The sequence below is a fragment of the Chiloscyllium plagiosum genome, unplaced genomic scaffold, assembly GCF_037043375.1.
Source record: "Chiloscyllium plagiosum isolate Xiang-an unplaced genomic scaffold, Cpla_swu_hap1 HiC_scaffold_9, whole genome shotgun sequence".
Classification (NCBI taxonomy): Eukaryota; Metazoa; Chordata; class Chondrichthyes; order Orectolobiformes; family Hemiscylliidae; genus Chiloscyllium; species Chiloscyllium plagiosum.
This window is the reverse complement of record NW_028270147.1, coordinates 54,644,631-54,659,762: the sequence shown is the minus strand read 5'-3', so window position 1 is coordinate 54,659,762 and position 15,132 is coordinate 54,644,631. Positions and strand designations below refer to the sequence as shown.

At 38.8% G+C, this 15,132-nt stretch overlaps 1 protein-coding gene across 5 annotated transcripts in view; it reads right to left on the bottom strand.

Moving 5' to 3' along the window:
• mysm1 (Myb-like, SWIRM and MPN domains 1) overlaps positions 1 to 15,132 on the bottom strand; it is a 105,460-nt gene that overhangs the window by 42,122 nt on the left and 48,206 nt on the right. For 4 of the 5 annotated variants that reach the window (XR_015758159.1, XM_043699289.2, XM_043699290.2 and 1 more), the window contains 4 exons: positions 12,189 to 12,319; positions 8,022 to 8,128; positions 6,011 to 6,088; positions 1,269 to 1,357 (listed from right to left, as the gene is read on the bottom strand). Coding sequence is in view for 4 of the 5 variants with exons in the window: in XM_043699289.2 (XP_043555224.1) it covers positions 1,269 to 1,357; positions 6,011 to 6,088; positions 8,022 to 8,128; positions 12,189 to 12,319 (405 nt within the window). In the remaining variant the exon portion in view is untranslated. The remainder of the gene's footprint in view (positions 1 to 1,268; positions 1,358 to 6,010; positions 6,089 to 8,021; positions 8,129 to 12,188; positions 12,320 to 15,132) is intronic. The other variant, XM_043699291.2, reaches the window with a different exon arrangement.

Sequence of the window (15,132 nt, the reverse complement as noted above, 5' to 3'; positions counted from 1 at the left end):
CCTGAATGGCCATCCCAATGAAGTTTGCTGCCTCCAAGCTAGGAAAAAGACAAATACCAGAAGGGTGGTGAGGAAGGGGCAGTGATCATGGGAATAGTAGAAAGCTGACATAGCAGTTGCCACAGCCAAAATTACTCTTAACCAACATGAACAGCTTCCTTGTCTGGCCTCACTAAAACAAAACTAACATGCAACTTTTTGGTCATCTTCTGCCCTATTATCAAGCCTTAATAAATGCAGCATCTTCCATAGATACTTCACCCAGAAGACTTTTAGAACAAATTAGATATTTGAATTCACTAAAGCTCAGTCTGAATCAGCTGAGCTGCTTAGTTTAACTCTGCTATTTTTTGTTTCCCAGGTAGAAGGATTTGAACTGGTGATATCGTTTGTTAACTTTTATTGCTTCAATTCAAATGCTTGAACAGAAATGACCACATTTTTCTAACATTAAGTGGGTTCCTAAACAAAAAAAAACATGCTTACTATGGTTGTTCCTGGTACAGGTACTGTAGAGTCATAGAGATGTACAGCATGGAAACAGACCCTTCAGTCCAAACCGTCCATACCGACCAGATATCCCAACCCAATCTAATTCCATCTGCCAGTACCTGGTCCATATCCCTCCAAACCTTTCCTATTCATATACCCATCCAAATACCTTTTAAATGTTGCAACTGTACCAGCCTCCACCACTTCCTCTGGCAGATCATCCTGCAGCTTTGATTAAATGGAAAACCCTCCCCATTTTTAACTACCTATAAGAGTTGAACAACAATTTCAAATATTTCGTAATTGATCACAGGAACTCAATCTCAGCTGCAAAGATACTCTCAGCCTGAGAAATCTTCCTGCCAAACTACAAGGAAACACCAAGTATATGGTATTTCACATGCTTTTAAAATTTTAATGTAGCCAATGTATCCTGGAAGAAACAGAGACTGTCTCTTATGCTTGACAGCTGACAATAGTAGTAGTTAATTTGTGTCAAATCCTGTCCATTTTACACAGGTGATCTGTGCTCTTGAGGCACAGTGGTAGCTTCCCTTCCTCTGGGACGGAAGACCCAGTTTCAAGTCTCACTTTCTCTCGAAGTGTATTATAACATGTTTAAATGCAGTAATTAAAAATATCCACAGAAACACAATACAAAAGCAAGCTTAACATATAAGAAGCAAATATTATGCTCAGGTTTTCGCAAATCGATTTCTTAGTGTGGGAATTTTTTTTTAAAAATCACGTGAGTATAGTTCATGAAGAGTTTGTACCTCTTCGACTGGCGAGGGCCTCTTACTGGTTTTGGAGGTTTGTTCAACTCTTCCTCCTGCCTCCTGGCCATTTCTTCTGCCGTGATATGCTAGAAGTTCATAAATTATATTAAAATTATCCAGAGATATTTGCTATCTGAAACTAACAGTTAGGCAGTCAGCCTAGCAAGGAAGCATGTGGCATAGTTGATTAGTCATTCTCAAATATTTGCATCTATGGACCCCACCTAGATATGACAAAAGATCCTGCAGCCCACCCACAGTTCTATCCCACCTGCATTCATTCACTGCTGCACAAAGACATATTAAAAATGATGAGAAGTGATGAAAACATTAAATATTTTGTTGTTTTTTGCTTCTAAACACAATAAGTCTACGTGCATTGATTTTTTTGAAAATCAAGTATCACAAGTGTGTAAATGTCAGTAAAAATTCACAGACATTTTCATATTGTAAAAATTAACATGACAGAACATTCTCATGTTATAAAATAATCACCAGAAATGTCTGAAAAACTAATACATATCATATTTATATTAATCAAACAAAATCGGGGGTGGGGCATGGGATGGTCTTCGAAAGGTTGGTATAGACTCAATGGGTCAAATATTCTGCTTCCACACTGCAGGGATTGTATTTTATGAGTTGAAAGTGTGTGAGATTTAAGTCAAGAGTATAATATCAAGAAACTCTAATAAAAGTGAAATCAATAGGAACCACTGCAAATTATGCCAAAATGTTGTGGTTCTGTTCGCCGAGCTGGGAATTTGTGTTGCAGACATTTCGTCCCCTGTCTAGGTGACATCCTCAGTGCTTGGGAGCCTCCTGTGAAGCCCTTCTGAGATGTTTCCTCTGGCATTTATAGTGATTCGTATCTGCCGCTTCCGGTTGTCAGTTCCAGCTGTCCGCTGCAGTGGCCGGTATATTGGGTCCAGGTCGATGTGCTTATTGATTGAATCTGTGGATGAATGCCATGCCACTAGGAATTCCCTGGCTGTTCTCTGTTTGGCTTGTCCTATAATAATAGTGTTGTCCCAGTTGAACTCATGTTGCTTGTCATCTGAATGTGTGGCTACTAAGGATAGCTGGTCGTGTCGTTTCGTGGCTAGTTGGTGTTCATGGATGCGGATCATTAGCTGTCTTCCCGTTTGTCCTATGTAGTATTTTGTGCAGTCTTTGCATGGGACTTTGTACACTACATTGGTTTTGCTCATGCTGGGTATCGGGTCCTTCATCCTGGTGAGTTGTTGTCTGAGAGTGGCTGTTGCTTTGAGTGCTGTTATGAATCCTTGTGGTCGCGGTAGTCTGGCTGTCAGTTCGGAAATGCTCTTGATGGATGGTAGTGTGGCTAGTCCTTTGGGTTGCGGCATGTCCTCGTTCCGTTGCCTTTCCCTTAGGCATCTGTTAATGAAATTGCGCGGGTATCCGTTTTTGGCGAAGACATTGTATAGGTGTTCTTGTCATCTGTGATGTTTCCACTATAACAACACTATTATTATAGGACAAGCCAAACAGAGAACAGCCAGGGAATTTCTAGAGGCATGGCATTCATCCACAGATTCAATCAATAAGCACGTCAGCCTGGACCCAATATACCGGCCACTGCAGCGGACAACTGGAACTGACAACCGGAAGTGGCAGATACAAATCACTATAAATGCCAGAGGAAACATCACAGAAGCGCTTCACAGGAGGCTCCCAAGCACTGAGGATGTCACCTAGACAGGGGATGAAACGTCTGCAATACAAATTCCCAGCTCGGCGAACAGAACCACAACAACGAGCACCCAAGCTACAAATCTTCTCACAAACTTATGGCAAAATGCTCCAGTATTTTAAGTCATACCGAGCACAATGAAAAATGTTTGTTCTTATTGCAGAGCAACTATTTCAAAATTAAGACACTGATGGAAGAGTTCTCAGTGCAGATGGTCTCCTAGACACAACCACCCTCAACTGCCGCATTAATGATTTCCCTTTCATAGAGTCAGAAGTGGTAATGTACACTAATGTATATAGTATTCAATTCTGTACACAATTAATCAGATATTCAGACATTCATGCCAGCATGCATCTATATAGGGCCAACCTTCAAGCTTGGGCTGAGAAGTGACAAGTAACACTCATATTAACCAAGTGCTTGACTATCTTCAGAAAGGCAGAGAATGTAACCGCCTCCCCATGACCTTCAATGATACCAATACCGAAATGCACCGCCATCAAAGTCCTGAGTGCATCACCATTAATTATAGATTACATTAGATTAGATTCCCTACAGTGTGGAAACAAGCCCTTTGGCTCAGCAAGTCCACACCGACCCTCCAAAGAGTAACCCACTCCCTACCCTATATTTACCCCAACTAATGCACCTAACACTATGGACAATTTAGTATGGCCAATTCACCTAACCTGCACATCTTTGGATTGTGGGTGAAAACCGGAGCACCCAGAGGAGAACGTGCAAACTCCACACAGACAGACAGTCACTCAAGGCTGGAATCGAACTCGGGTCCCTGGCACTGTGAGCCAGCAGTGCTAACCACTGAGCCACTGTGCCGCCCCAGAAACTTGACCAGTTGTACAAACATTCTGGTTACAAGAGCATGTCAGAGACTAGGTATACAGTTGCAAGTTATTTACTTCCTGACTTCCCAAAGTCTTTCCACTATTTAGAAGGCAGGAATATGATGGAAAATTGTCCATTGCTTGGATAAGCACAGCTTTAATGGCAATTAAGCAGCTTAAAAACACCATTCAGAATAAAGGTGGTCCCTTGACATACTCTATTCACCATCTTAAAATATCCACGCCCTCTACTTTCAGAGATACTGTAATGTGTACTATTAATAAAATGCACTGCATAAATTTACCAATATTTATTTGACTGATCCTCCCAAACACACAACCTCTGTCATCTAATTAGCAGACCTTGGGTAACCTCATCACTGAGAAGTTCCCCTCCCAATTCACAAACCATCCTGATTTATGAATATAATCACTGTTCATCCACTGCTGCAGTATGGTCAAAAGCTTAAACCTCCTTCCACAAAAGTACCATGAGAGTACCCACACCAAACTGACTGGAGCAGTTCAAGAAGGTTACCTACAATTAGCTTCTCACGGATGGGTAATAATCCTGGCTTGACTAGCAATTTCCACATTCCATAAACAAATAAAAAAAACACAATTATCTTCCTGTCTGTCAGTTGAGACCCCAACTACTGCATAGTTTTGTTGGTCAGGTGTCTGCTGTGTCTTCTTGATGCCTTCCTGAGCTGGATAGTGCTTACATGTTAAAGGCAGCATCTTTCATTTCTGTTCTGCAATCAGTGCTAGCATGTTTGGAAAATGGTTGGGACAAGCTCACAAGGCAAGTAGTTCTGGCAAAATCTGAACTGAGTCTCAGCCAGTAGCTTATTAGCAAGAAAGTACCATCTATTGATCAGCTCCTCTATCACCTTACAGATGAGTTAGACCTATCCCGCTCCTTGACAATAGGATTTGCAAGCCCAATTTTCCAAATTATCAACTGTATGCTTGCTTCATAGCTACACAGAGATAGCTTGTGTAGTCCTAGTCAGTATGGTGTGCAACTCCTCAATTTTACATGCTCTATGTTATATTCTCAGTAAAAAGCAGACCATTTTAATTATTTAGTATTGCGATGTAAAACTAAGCTTTTCTGACATAATCTTATACTCAATATGATGGGCAGCACGGTGGCACAGTGGTTAGCACTGCTGCCTCACAACACCAGAGACCCGGGTTCATTTCCCGCCTCAGGCAACTGTGTGTGGAGTTTGCACATTCTCCCCGTGTCTGCGTGGGTTTCCTCCAGGTGCTCCGGTTTTCTCCCACAGTCCAAAAAATATGCAGGTTAGGTGAATTGGCCATGCTAAATTGCCCGTAGAGTTAGATGAAGGGGTAAATATAGGGGAATGGGTCTGGGTGGGTTGGTCTTCGGAGGGTCAGTGTAGACTAGTTGGGCCGAAGAGCCTGTTTCCACACTAAGTAATCTAATCTAAATTATCAATAAAAGTGAACAGCCTAAAGATTTGAATCAAGCCAAAAGCAAAGTACTGCAGGTGCTGGAAACTTGGAAAAAAATAATCAACTGACAATGTCTGTCGCGAGAATAAAAAAAATTAGCATTTCAGGTCCATGTAAACACTTTTGAACCAGTTGTGATAAAAGGTCACAACCTCTTCAGATCTGCACATATTTTCAGGATATTTTGTTATTATATCTGTTCTCACTGAGTGTTTGTTCAATCCACCTTTCATGAGACTAAAGTAGTACTTGTGCAAAATATATGTATATCTGGTTCTGACCACATCTGTTAGGTTAAGTGAACAAAGATTAAAGTCAACATTAATAAGAATGTCAGTCTGTTTACAAGAACAACTAATGTCCTGGACTTAAGAGGTTACCTATAGCAGATCCCATTTTGTAACACAGCTGCCCAGAGCATCTATTCTTCTCATTTGTTGCCTGATTTTTCTATCATAATCCTCTGTTTTCAATCCTAAATATATTTTCTCTAAACTTTGGGTGATTTGGATATTTATTTCAAATTAGCCCATTACTTCCTTCAAAATACAACTGTAACAAATAAATTTACTTATTTTGTACAGTTATAATATTCTGCAGCAACTAGCAAGTTGATGCAATAGTCCACTGCAATCTTTGGAGCAAGTTTTCTAAGACATTAATCTTGCTGTAAGACTTTTGACTCCAAATACCTCATAAGTCTGCCCTTCCAGATCCTTTGCATCACACCAGTTACCCCAAGAGTCTCGCACACGCCGTCTTCTGGTATGCTTCAACAAATAACAAAAAGCAGGCGACTGAGAGTTATCCAAAGCATTATCAATGCACAGACAATCATTTACATAAAAATAGGTTTATTGATAGTTTAAGGATACCTATTTTCCCCAAGAATACTGAAGTACTCTCTACGCAAGCCTTTCTCCTTCAGCCGAAGGCTAATTGTATATTAATTGTGTGCAATCAAATGCAAGCATTGTGCTTTAATTTTTTCACTTTGTCCTTACAAATGGACAGGGACTGAAACTGTGCTTGTTGACTTAAGACATATAGATTTTTAATCAGCATTCCCTCTAATTTTCTTCATGACTGCACTGGCCTTCAAGGTCCATGCACGGCAGCAACTTCCAGAAAATCAGCAACACTGTGTTTGTACTTCACTGAGAGATCAACTCATTAAAACCAAAACCAAGCAAAACAGGACAATATCTGGAATCTGACAAATTGCCTAAAATGTTATCTTGGTTAACTAAGTAGTGAGGATTGGCACAAGATTGAGGATTATAAAAGTGCTGCTTATTTTCAGTTTGGTGATAACTTTAACAAGGTATTTGTCTTTGCACAAATTGAGAAATGTTTTCATTTTGACATTTCATACATATTGTAACAAGATTTCATCTTTCTACAACAATAATTGGGAAGGAAAACAAAAAGAAATTGTAGATCCAGTAATGGAGAAATCACCAAAAATTTGACCTGTGACATCAGCCAAGTTTCAGATACACAATGGAGGGTCAATAGCAATTTAAAGCCACATATGAAAAAATGACCATCATGGTTATGAAATACTGCAGCTTAAATTCCTTTAACAGACTCTGCATAATGCAGAGATCGTGAAAAACTATTATTGGATTTTATCTGATCAACGAGATTACAAGATGACAAACAACCTAGCATATGTTGTTGATGCAAAAAGTTCACTCCAGATGTTTGGAGAATACCTTTAAATTAGACTGGGTTAGATTAAAAAGTGTACAAAGACTGGCTTAGGATGCGTGTAAGTAAATACACAAGTGTAGTGATTAAGGTTAGCAGAAAAGATGGCAAACAAATTCAGATTCTGGGCTTTTTTATAATAGCCCATAATATAAATGAATGGAATGTTTGATCTGAGAGTCACATTTGTTAGGCTACTGCAGGAATACAAGAGATATTTAATTTAGAAAAAGCATTGAATCAAGGAAAAATAAAAAGGATGGTAAATTGTAAGAAGAATGGCTTAAAACCAGAGAGTCTCTTTTCACTGCAGTAAAGAAGATTAAGACCAAAGTCTGAGACACATTTCCAAAATTATACAATTTTGAGTTGGTACATAAGAACTGGTTGTAAAATGAGTCACATTGTTATACAGAGTCAGGGTTATCACAAGAACAAATGGAGAATATTTTAGAATATAAAATGTTTGACCACATCCAAATAGGGAGACAAAAAAATTGACATAAAATTTCATTTGATACCAATTTGAAAAGAAAGAATGTGAGAAAACTGGCAAAATTGCAGGGAAATTTAATTAGTGTAGGTTGCTTCAATTAAAGAACTTGCAGTGACACAGTGTGACACTATTTCTGGTTTTCTTTAATTTTCATCTTCACAGGAGGGTCAGGAAAAAAAATCTAAGAAATTATAGATAGATCAAACTCAACCATTTGGTCAAGGGTCAGTTGCTCCATGCCGGCCCTACCCAACTACCCACAAATTAATTTATTTTCACTTTTCTTTCGCTAAGTTAATACATCGAACTTGCCATTGTATTATCAAGTACTACTTGGACAATAATGAAGGTGCAATAGTTTGAATGATTTCTATGTGGTAATGTTCAACAGTTTTATGAAAAGATATTTAGTAGAACTTTACTTCATTAAAACAACTGCAGTGTAAAATGCTGCCACATTATTATTCTGCTGTTATTGTATATAGTCAACTTACCATGGACTGCAATCTTTGAGCAAGCAAATATGTCTGTTCACTGTCCTTTCCTTCCTCTTTATTACGCCCTCGGTCTACAGGTCGTGGTCGATGATATATTGCCTGTTCTGTAAAAGGAAAAGAAAAAGTAAAATTTACCAAAACTCTTCATCATATGGTGAAATGCAATAATACGAAGTTCAGAGTTCGATCAATGTAAAACCTCAATGACAATGCTAAGTAGTACCAAAATGTAATTCTAAAGTTTACTGCTTTCGATCTGTGTTCCACTTTTATGGATATAGTGGCCAAATGCTATCAACCATCAAATAAGATTACACTATAATTTTCAAACACCAATACCAAAATGAAGTAACTATCTTTCCAGCTCTCTCTATCTCCCCCTGCCAACCACCACTCCCCCCACACATAGTCAAAAAAAATTAATTGCCAATGAATGGTGACAGAATTGATGCTGGCCAGGATTCTAATTCCTGAGTGCAAACTAATACAAAAAGCTGAAAATGTGGTGAGAGTTTCAGCCATGGTATTCCGAGGGACAAACAGCATAATATAATTCACTGTCAAGTTCTATGTCGAAATAATAGTTACATTGTGTAGTATTAATCTACTGTGGCTTCCTACACAAACAAGGTTACAATGGGATAATAAAAGCAAAATTTTGCAGATGCTGGAGATCTAAAAGAAAAACAGGAACTACTGGAGAAACTCAGCAGGTCAGGCAACATCAGTTGAGAGAAAAAATAGTTAATTTTTCCAAGTCTGATACAACTCATCTTTGATATTCTTCTAACGTGTCATATTAGATTTGAAATGTCAACTTTAATTTCTCTCTTCAAGGATACAATGCTTCCAATTGCAAATGTTTGAGAGAAAATGTACTGAAGAAAACTGTTGGAGCAAAGTTAAATATTTACAGAAGTGATCGCGAACCAACTAGATGAGTTCCTATCAACTCTGAAGATTCTATTTCTGATGTCACTTTTTAGTGGCACACGTTATAGTAATTGTAATGCCTGATGTTCTGATTTACTAATTATTAAGAAAGCACAATTTTTAATGAACGTAGCTCATCAGGATATTCTGAACCAAAGGTCAGCTGAGGTTTGCTGGTCACAGAAGCAATCCACACATTGATTTTATCTTAGGAGTGGAACATGACGAAAAATATAGACATTAAGCTCTTAAAAACTTAAAATATGAATAATCAGCGACTAGGAACTGTTGGTAATCAGAGAGAAATGTATGTCTTTGCACATAAATTACAGGAAGTTAACATGCAGTTACTACCAATAATTGGGAAAGTAAGTGATAGGTTAACCTTTATTGCAAAAGGATTGGAGTATAAAAGTAAAGAGGTTTAGTTGAATTATTTAGCACCTTGTTTAGATTAGTTCTACAGTACAGTTTTGGTGTTCTTATACAAGCTAGAATACATTTGGCAGCAAAGCTTCACCAGATAGATTCCTAAGATGAAGGAACCGTTCTGTGAGGTCATAGAGATGTACAGCATGGAAACTGACCGTAAAGGTCCAACCCGTCCATGCCAACCAGATATCCCAACTCAATCTAGTCCCACCTGCCAGCACCCGACCCATATCCCACCAAAACCATCCAAATGCCTCTTAAATGTTGCAATTGTACCAGCCTCTACCACATCTTCTGGCAGCTCATTCCATACACGTACCACTCTCTGCGTGAAAAAGTTACCCCTTAGGTCTCTTTTATATCTTTCCCCTCTCACCCTAAACCTATGCCCTCTAGTTCTGGACTCCCCAACCCCAGGGAAAAGACTTTGTCTATTTACCCTATCCATGCCCCTCATAATTTTGTAAACATCTATAAGGTCACCCCTCAGTCTCTGACGCTCCAGGGAAAACAGCCCCAGCCTGGTCAGCCTCTCCCTGTAGCTCAAATCCTCCAACCCTTGCAACATCCTTATAAATCTTTTCTGAACCCTTTCAAGTTTCACAACATCTTTCCGATAGGAAGGGGCCCAGAATTGCACGCAATATTCCAACAGTGGCCTAACCGATGTTCTGTACAGTCGTAATGTGACCTTCCAACTCCTGTACTCAATACTCTGACCAATAAAGAAAAGCATACCAAATGCCTTCTTCACTATCCTATGTACCTGCGACTCCACTTTCAAGGAGCTATGAACCTGCACTCCAAGGTCTCTTTGTTCAGCAACACTCCCGAGGACCTTACCATTAAGTGTATAAGTCCTGCTAAGATTTGCTTTCCCAAAATGCAGCGCCTCGCATTTATCTCAATTAAACTCCACCTGCCATATCTCAGCCCATTGGCCCATCTGGTCCAGATCCTGTTGTAATCTGAGGTAACCCTCTTCGCTGTCCACTACACCTCCAATTTTGGTGTCATCTGCAAACTTACTAACTGTACCTCTTACGCTGGCATCCCAATCATTTATGTAAATGACAAAAAGTAGAGGGCCCAGCACCGATTCTTGTGGCACTCCACTGGTCAGAGGCCTCCAGTCTGAAAAACAACCCTCCACTACTACCCTCTGTCTTCTACCTTTAAGCCAATCCTGTATCCAAATGGCTAGTTGTCCCTGTATTCCATGAGATCTAACCTCGCTAATTAATCTCCCTTGAATAGACTGGAGTTTAGAAGAGTGAAAGTGGACCTCATTTAAATTGTAAAATTCTTAAGGGGCTTGAAAGTGTAGATGCTGGGAGGAGGTTTCCTCTGATAAGAAATTCTAAAACTAAGGGTCACAATCTTAGAATATGAAAACAACTAAGTCAAAGAGAAATTACTTTACTCGCAGAGGTGAGAACCACTGGAATTCCAAATTGAATGTTCAGCTGATGAGCATATTCAAGCCAGAAATTGGTAAATTTTCAATACTAAGCAAATCAAGGGATATGATGTAGGTGAAAGAAAATCAGCCACAATCTTACTAAATGGCAGAGGATGCTCAGAGGTCCTAATGACTTATGCCGGCTCCTACTTCTGATGGTTTTTTTAAAATATGTACTGAATACTCTAACACCTTAATACCTGTAAATTTCCATTAGTTAATACCTTTAAAAGGAGTCGGATAGATGTCTAATTAGGATCAAAACTGTATATTCTAAAGACTTTTTCAGATAAAAGTGGTGAAATGCTATGTGGAAGAAAGTGATTTTTCAGTTGGTGGAATCATGAATGTTGTACTTGATAATAAAAATAACAGCATGTCAGGAATTAGGTCTGTGATATAACTAATTTAAATTTGACAAGAAAAGGTTTGTATGAATGAATAAAATACAAACTTGGGGATGCATTCTGGATTTTTGCATGAATTTATGTAGAAACAAGATAAAAACTGCAGATCTTGAGTCAGTCTTGAGATGAGGCAAGGCTTTATAATTCAACTATTGATCAGCTCCACAGCTAGGAACTTCCAGTTATGACTTAATATTTACAACTCCATCCCAGCTCACCAAGCAGTCAGAACCATCTAAGGTTTAAAGTTCATCACAGCCTCGATTGTTTGATCCTATAAAAAGTAAACTGCCAAGTTTCAATTTTATGTTGAAGGCTAGTACAGGAGAAGAATCCTTATCTTCTAATATCAAGAAGAAAAATAATGGTAATATTTTCTGACATTTTATATTTACATTGAGATATATATTTGCTACTTTTAACTTTATTTCACTCCTTTTTGTAATCTGTGGAAGCCAGTTCCTGACACATGGCACATTGTGCAGAATTGCACTTTAACATTGCCACCCAGATCAACTGAAGTGCTGGAAGTTGTCTAAAAAGAAGTTATAGCGCCATCCAAAGGAAATATAAAATAACACAACAATGATAGTCAGACAGAAGGATTTTCCGCAGTCTGAAAGCAATAGGAAGCGAAGGATTTAAAAAAGAAATGGAATTAATGAAAATAAAATGAGGAAGAGAAACAAATCAGCTGTTCAGATTACTAGAAAATCTCTGCCTGGCATTTGGTCATTTTAACTATTGAAGTAATGCCAAATAGTTATCGAAACAAAGTCCAAACTAGCTCTCATAATGCTCAGTTTGCACATAGGATATTCTCCAGAGTCAATAGCCAATTACTGTAACAGAACTGGACAGTGAATATATTCAAATTGAGATTTGGATATAAAAGCTTTGTCTTGCAAATAAAACATATTGCCAGCTCACCACAGCCAAAGTTTATAGCTCCAATTAGTTCCAGGTACGTGTGTATCCGTCCAATGCAATTCACATCTCCACAATTTTTCAGTCCTGGTCGCACTGATGTTTTATTAAGATATTTGGGTTTAGATTTCTCCCTGCAGGAAAAACCAAACAAGCCATCAAACTGCAATTTGAGACGGTCAGACATTTCAGTTCATGGGATGGGCAGAAAAAGATGATTTTTAAAATAAGGGTCAAAGGTGTCAAATGTGATCAATTATTAGTCGCTGAGAGTTTCCCATTTGGGTATGGTAACCCTAAATTGGAATAGAAACAGATGAAAAAGAGAACTATTCATACTATTCCAGAAAAATTGGTTAAAAATGCAATATATATCAGTAGCAAAAATAAATGGGGGTTCAAGGGAGATAAAGGAACATGATACAAATAGACATATGTCCACAAAATAGCATTACAAGAGTTTCCATCACCTGATGCATAGGCACCAGATGTGTACCCAGTCTTTGACCAGCTGTCTGTAAAATACTAAACAGACAGGAACCCATTCTGTGGGGATCGAAAATTTAAAAATAACTCGGTCTTCCACTGTGGATACACATCATCTAAGCAATGAGCTATTTAAAAAGTGGACATAACAGTTACCAGTTGATTCCTTAATCCATCAGATTACCCTTATAGGGAGAAAGCAAACAACTAAATACCACCAAAATTTACCAGTGTAATAGAATGGAAAATAAGTGAAGCAAGAGAAAATCTTTTTTGCAGAGGGTAATAGGGTCTGAGACACACTACCAGGGAGCTAATAGTAGTAGAAACATTAGCAAAGTTTTTGAGGCATTTGGGCATACACATGAACAGGCAGGGAATAGAGGGATATGGACCATACACAAGCAGATAGGATTAGTTTAGAATGTCATTATGGTCAGCACAAACAAGGTGGGCAGAACGGTTTATTCCTGTGCTGTACTATGTTCTATATTGCAGCATCAGCACAATATTAAATTTTGAATATCATACAGTCGGTAGGAGACAGATACGCAAATTTGCTCCCCCCGCAACATCTCTGTGTTGTCACAAAGTTGACATTGCTATGCAGTAACAATAAGCACAGGCCAGGAAGATGGACAAAACAGGTGAAGTAAATGAAGGAAGACAATCCTGAGCTGAGATGGTGAAGGTTTTAGTTCAATTTGTCTCCAGGTGTATGACCCTGGAATGGCCCCACCCCCCTCCCATTTATCTCTCCACCCTGCAGGCTTCCTGCCTCTATTCCTGATGAAGGGCTTTTGCCCGAAACGTCGATTTTCCTGCTCCTCTGATGCTGCCTGACCTGCTCTGCTTTTCCAGCACAACTCTAATCTAGAGTATGACCCTGGAAAACCCACTAATAGAAAAATAAAATTCGAAACAAACTTCCCAGTTCTGTCGAGAGCATTTCACCAGTTCACTGTACCCTGGAGTAATCAAAGAGTGATCAACTAAAATGGAAGCCACATAAAAGGTTTTTATTCCTGTTCTTTTTATCGTTGAAAGATATAATATATTGTCCACCACAATAATTAAATAAAGTGACCATGTTAAAATTATGTAAAGTGCACATACTTATTTAAGAACTCTGAAAAGCATTTCTAATCAAGCTACAAAGTCATATTATTTAAGTAGATTTATTGGACACAAAATTTGGCTGCACAGCCCTTGTAACTTTGATACAAGAGGTGCTGGTTTAGGAAAAAAAATGGTGTCCACATTGCTCCTGCCCTTCAGACACAACTCGTTACAAACAGTACATTGTTGAGGGCATTAATGTGGCGTGTTATGTATATGCCAGAAGTATACAATGTAGGTAAACATTAGTCAGCTTTTAACACTAATTCAACACGATTGTAAACCTCACCATTCTAGTTAATGCACCCTCCTCAATATGCAAAAACTGAACATATGATGAGCCAGTTAGGAAGTCACGTTGAGATTGTACACATTAGTAAGGCCTCTTCTGGATTACTGTGTCCAGTTCTGGTCACCCACTTACAGAAAGGATATTATTAAGCTGGAGAGGACTCAGAAGAGATTTACCAGGGTGTTGCCGGATATGGAAGGTTTGCATTATAAAGAAAGGCTGGATAGGCTGGGACTTTTTTCACTGGAACGTAGGAGGTTGAGAGGCAACCTTATAGAAGCTTATAAAATCATGAGGGATACAGACAAGGTTAAGGGTAGGTGTCTTTTCCAGAGGATGGGAAATTTCAAAATTAGGGGGCACATTTTTAAGGTGAGAGGAAAGAGATTTAAAAAGATGTGAGGGACATACGTTTTACACAGAAGGTAGTTCGCATGTGGAATGAACTTCCTGAGGAAGTGTTGGATGAGGGCACAATTACAATGTTCAAAAGACATTTCAATAAGTACATGAATAGAAAAGATTTGGAGGGATATGGGCTTGGAGCAGGCAGGTGGGACTAGTTGAGTTTGGGATTATGTTCAGCATGGACCCAATGAACCATAGGGTCTGTTTCTGTGCTGTATGACTCTCTGAACGGCATATGGGCCCATTGATACATCTAGATCACCCATGAGTTTCAAAAAAAATCATCTACTTTGTCAAGTAGTTGCTTACCACTTTCTACTGGTTCCTGCTGAGTTTGTGAAACATGTTTGCAGATGTTCATAAAGGTTAGTGTACAGGAAATAGTGCTATACATAATGCTGGCCTCATACACTCACAACACATTCAGTGCTGATTGCATGTCACAACCATTATAATTAGCAAAGAGCACCTAATTCGTATACTTCCTGTTTCATTGTAAATGAGCACAAAATAATTGCATAATACAATACCCATATCCAATTTCAGGGGTATCCTGTTTAACCCCCCACCCGCCAGCATCTCAGCTGAATCATACAAAAATAATGCAAAACCAAATTTCAAACATGCTTTGATTTGGTTAGA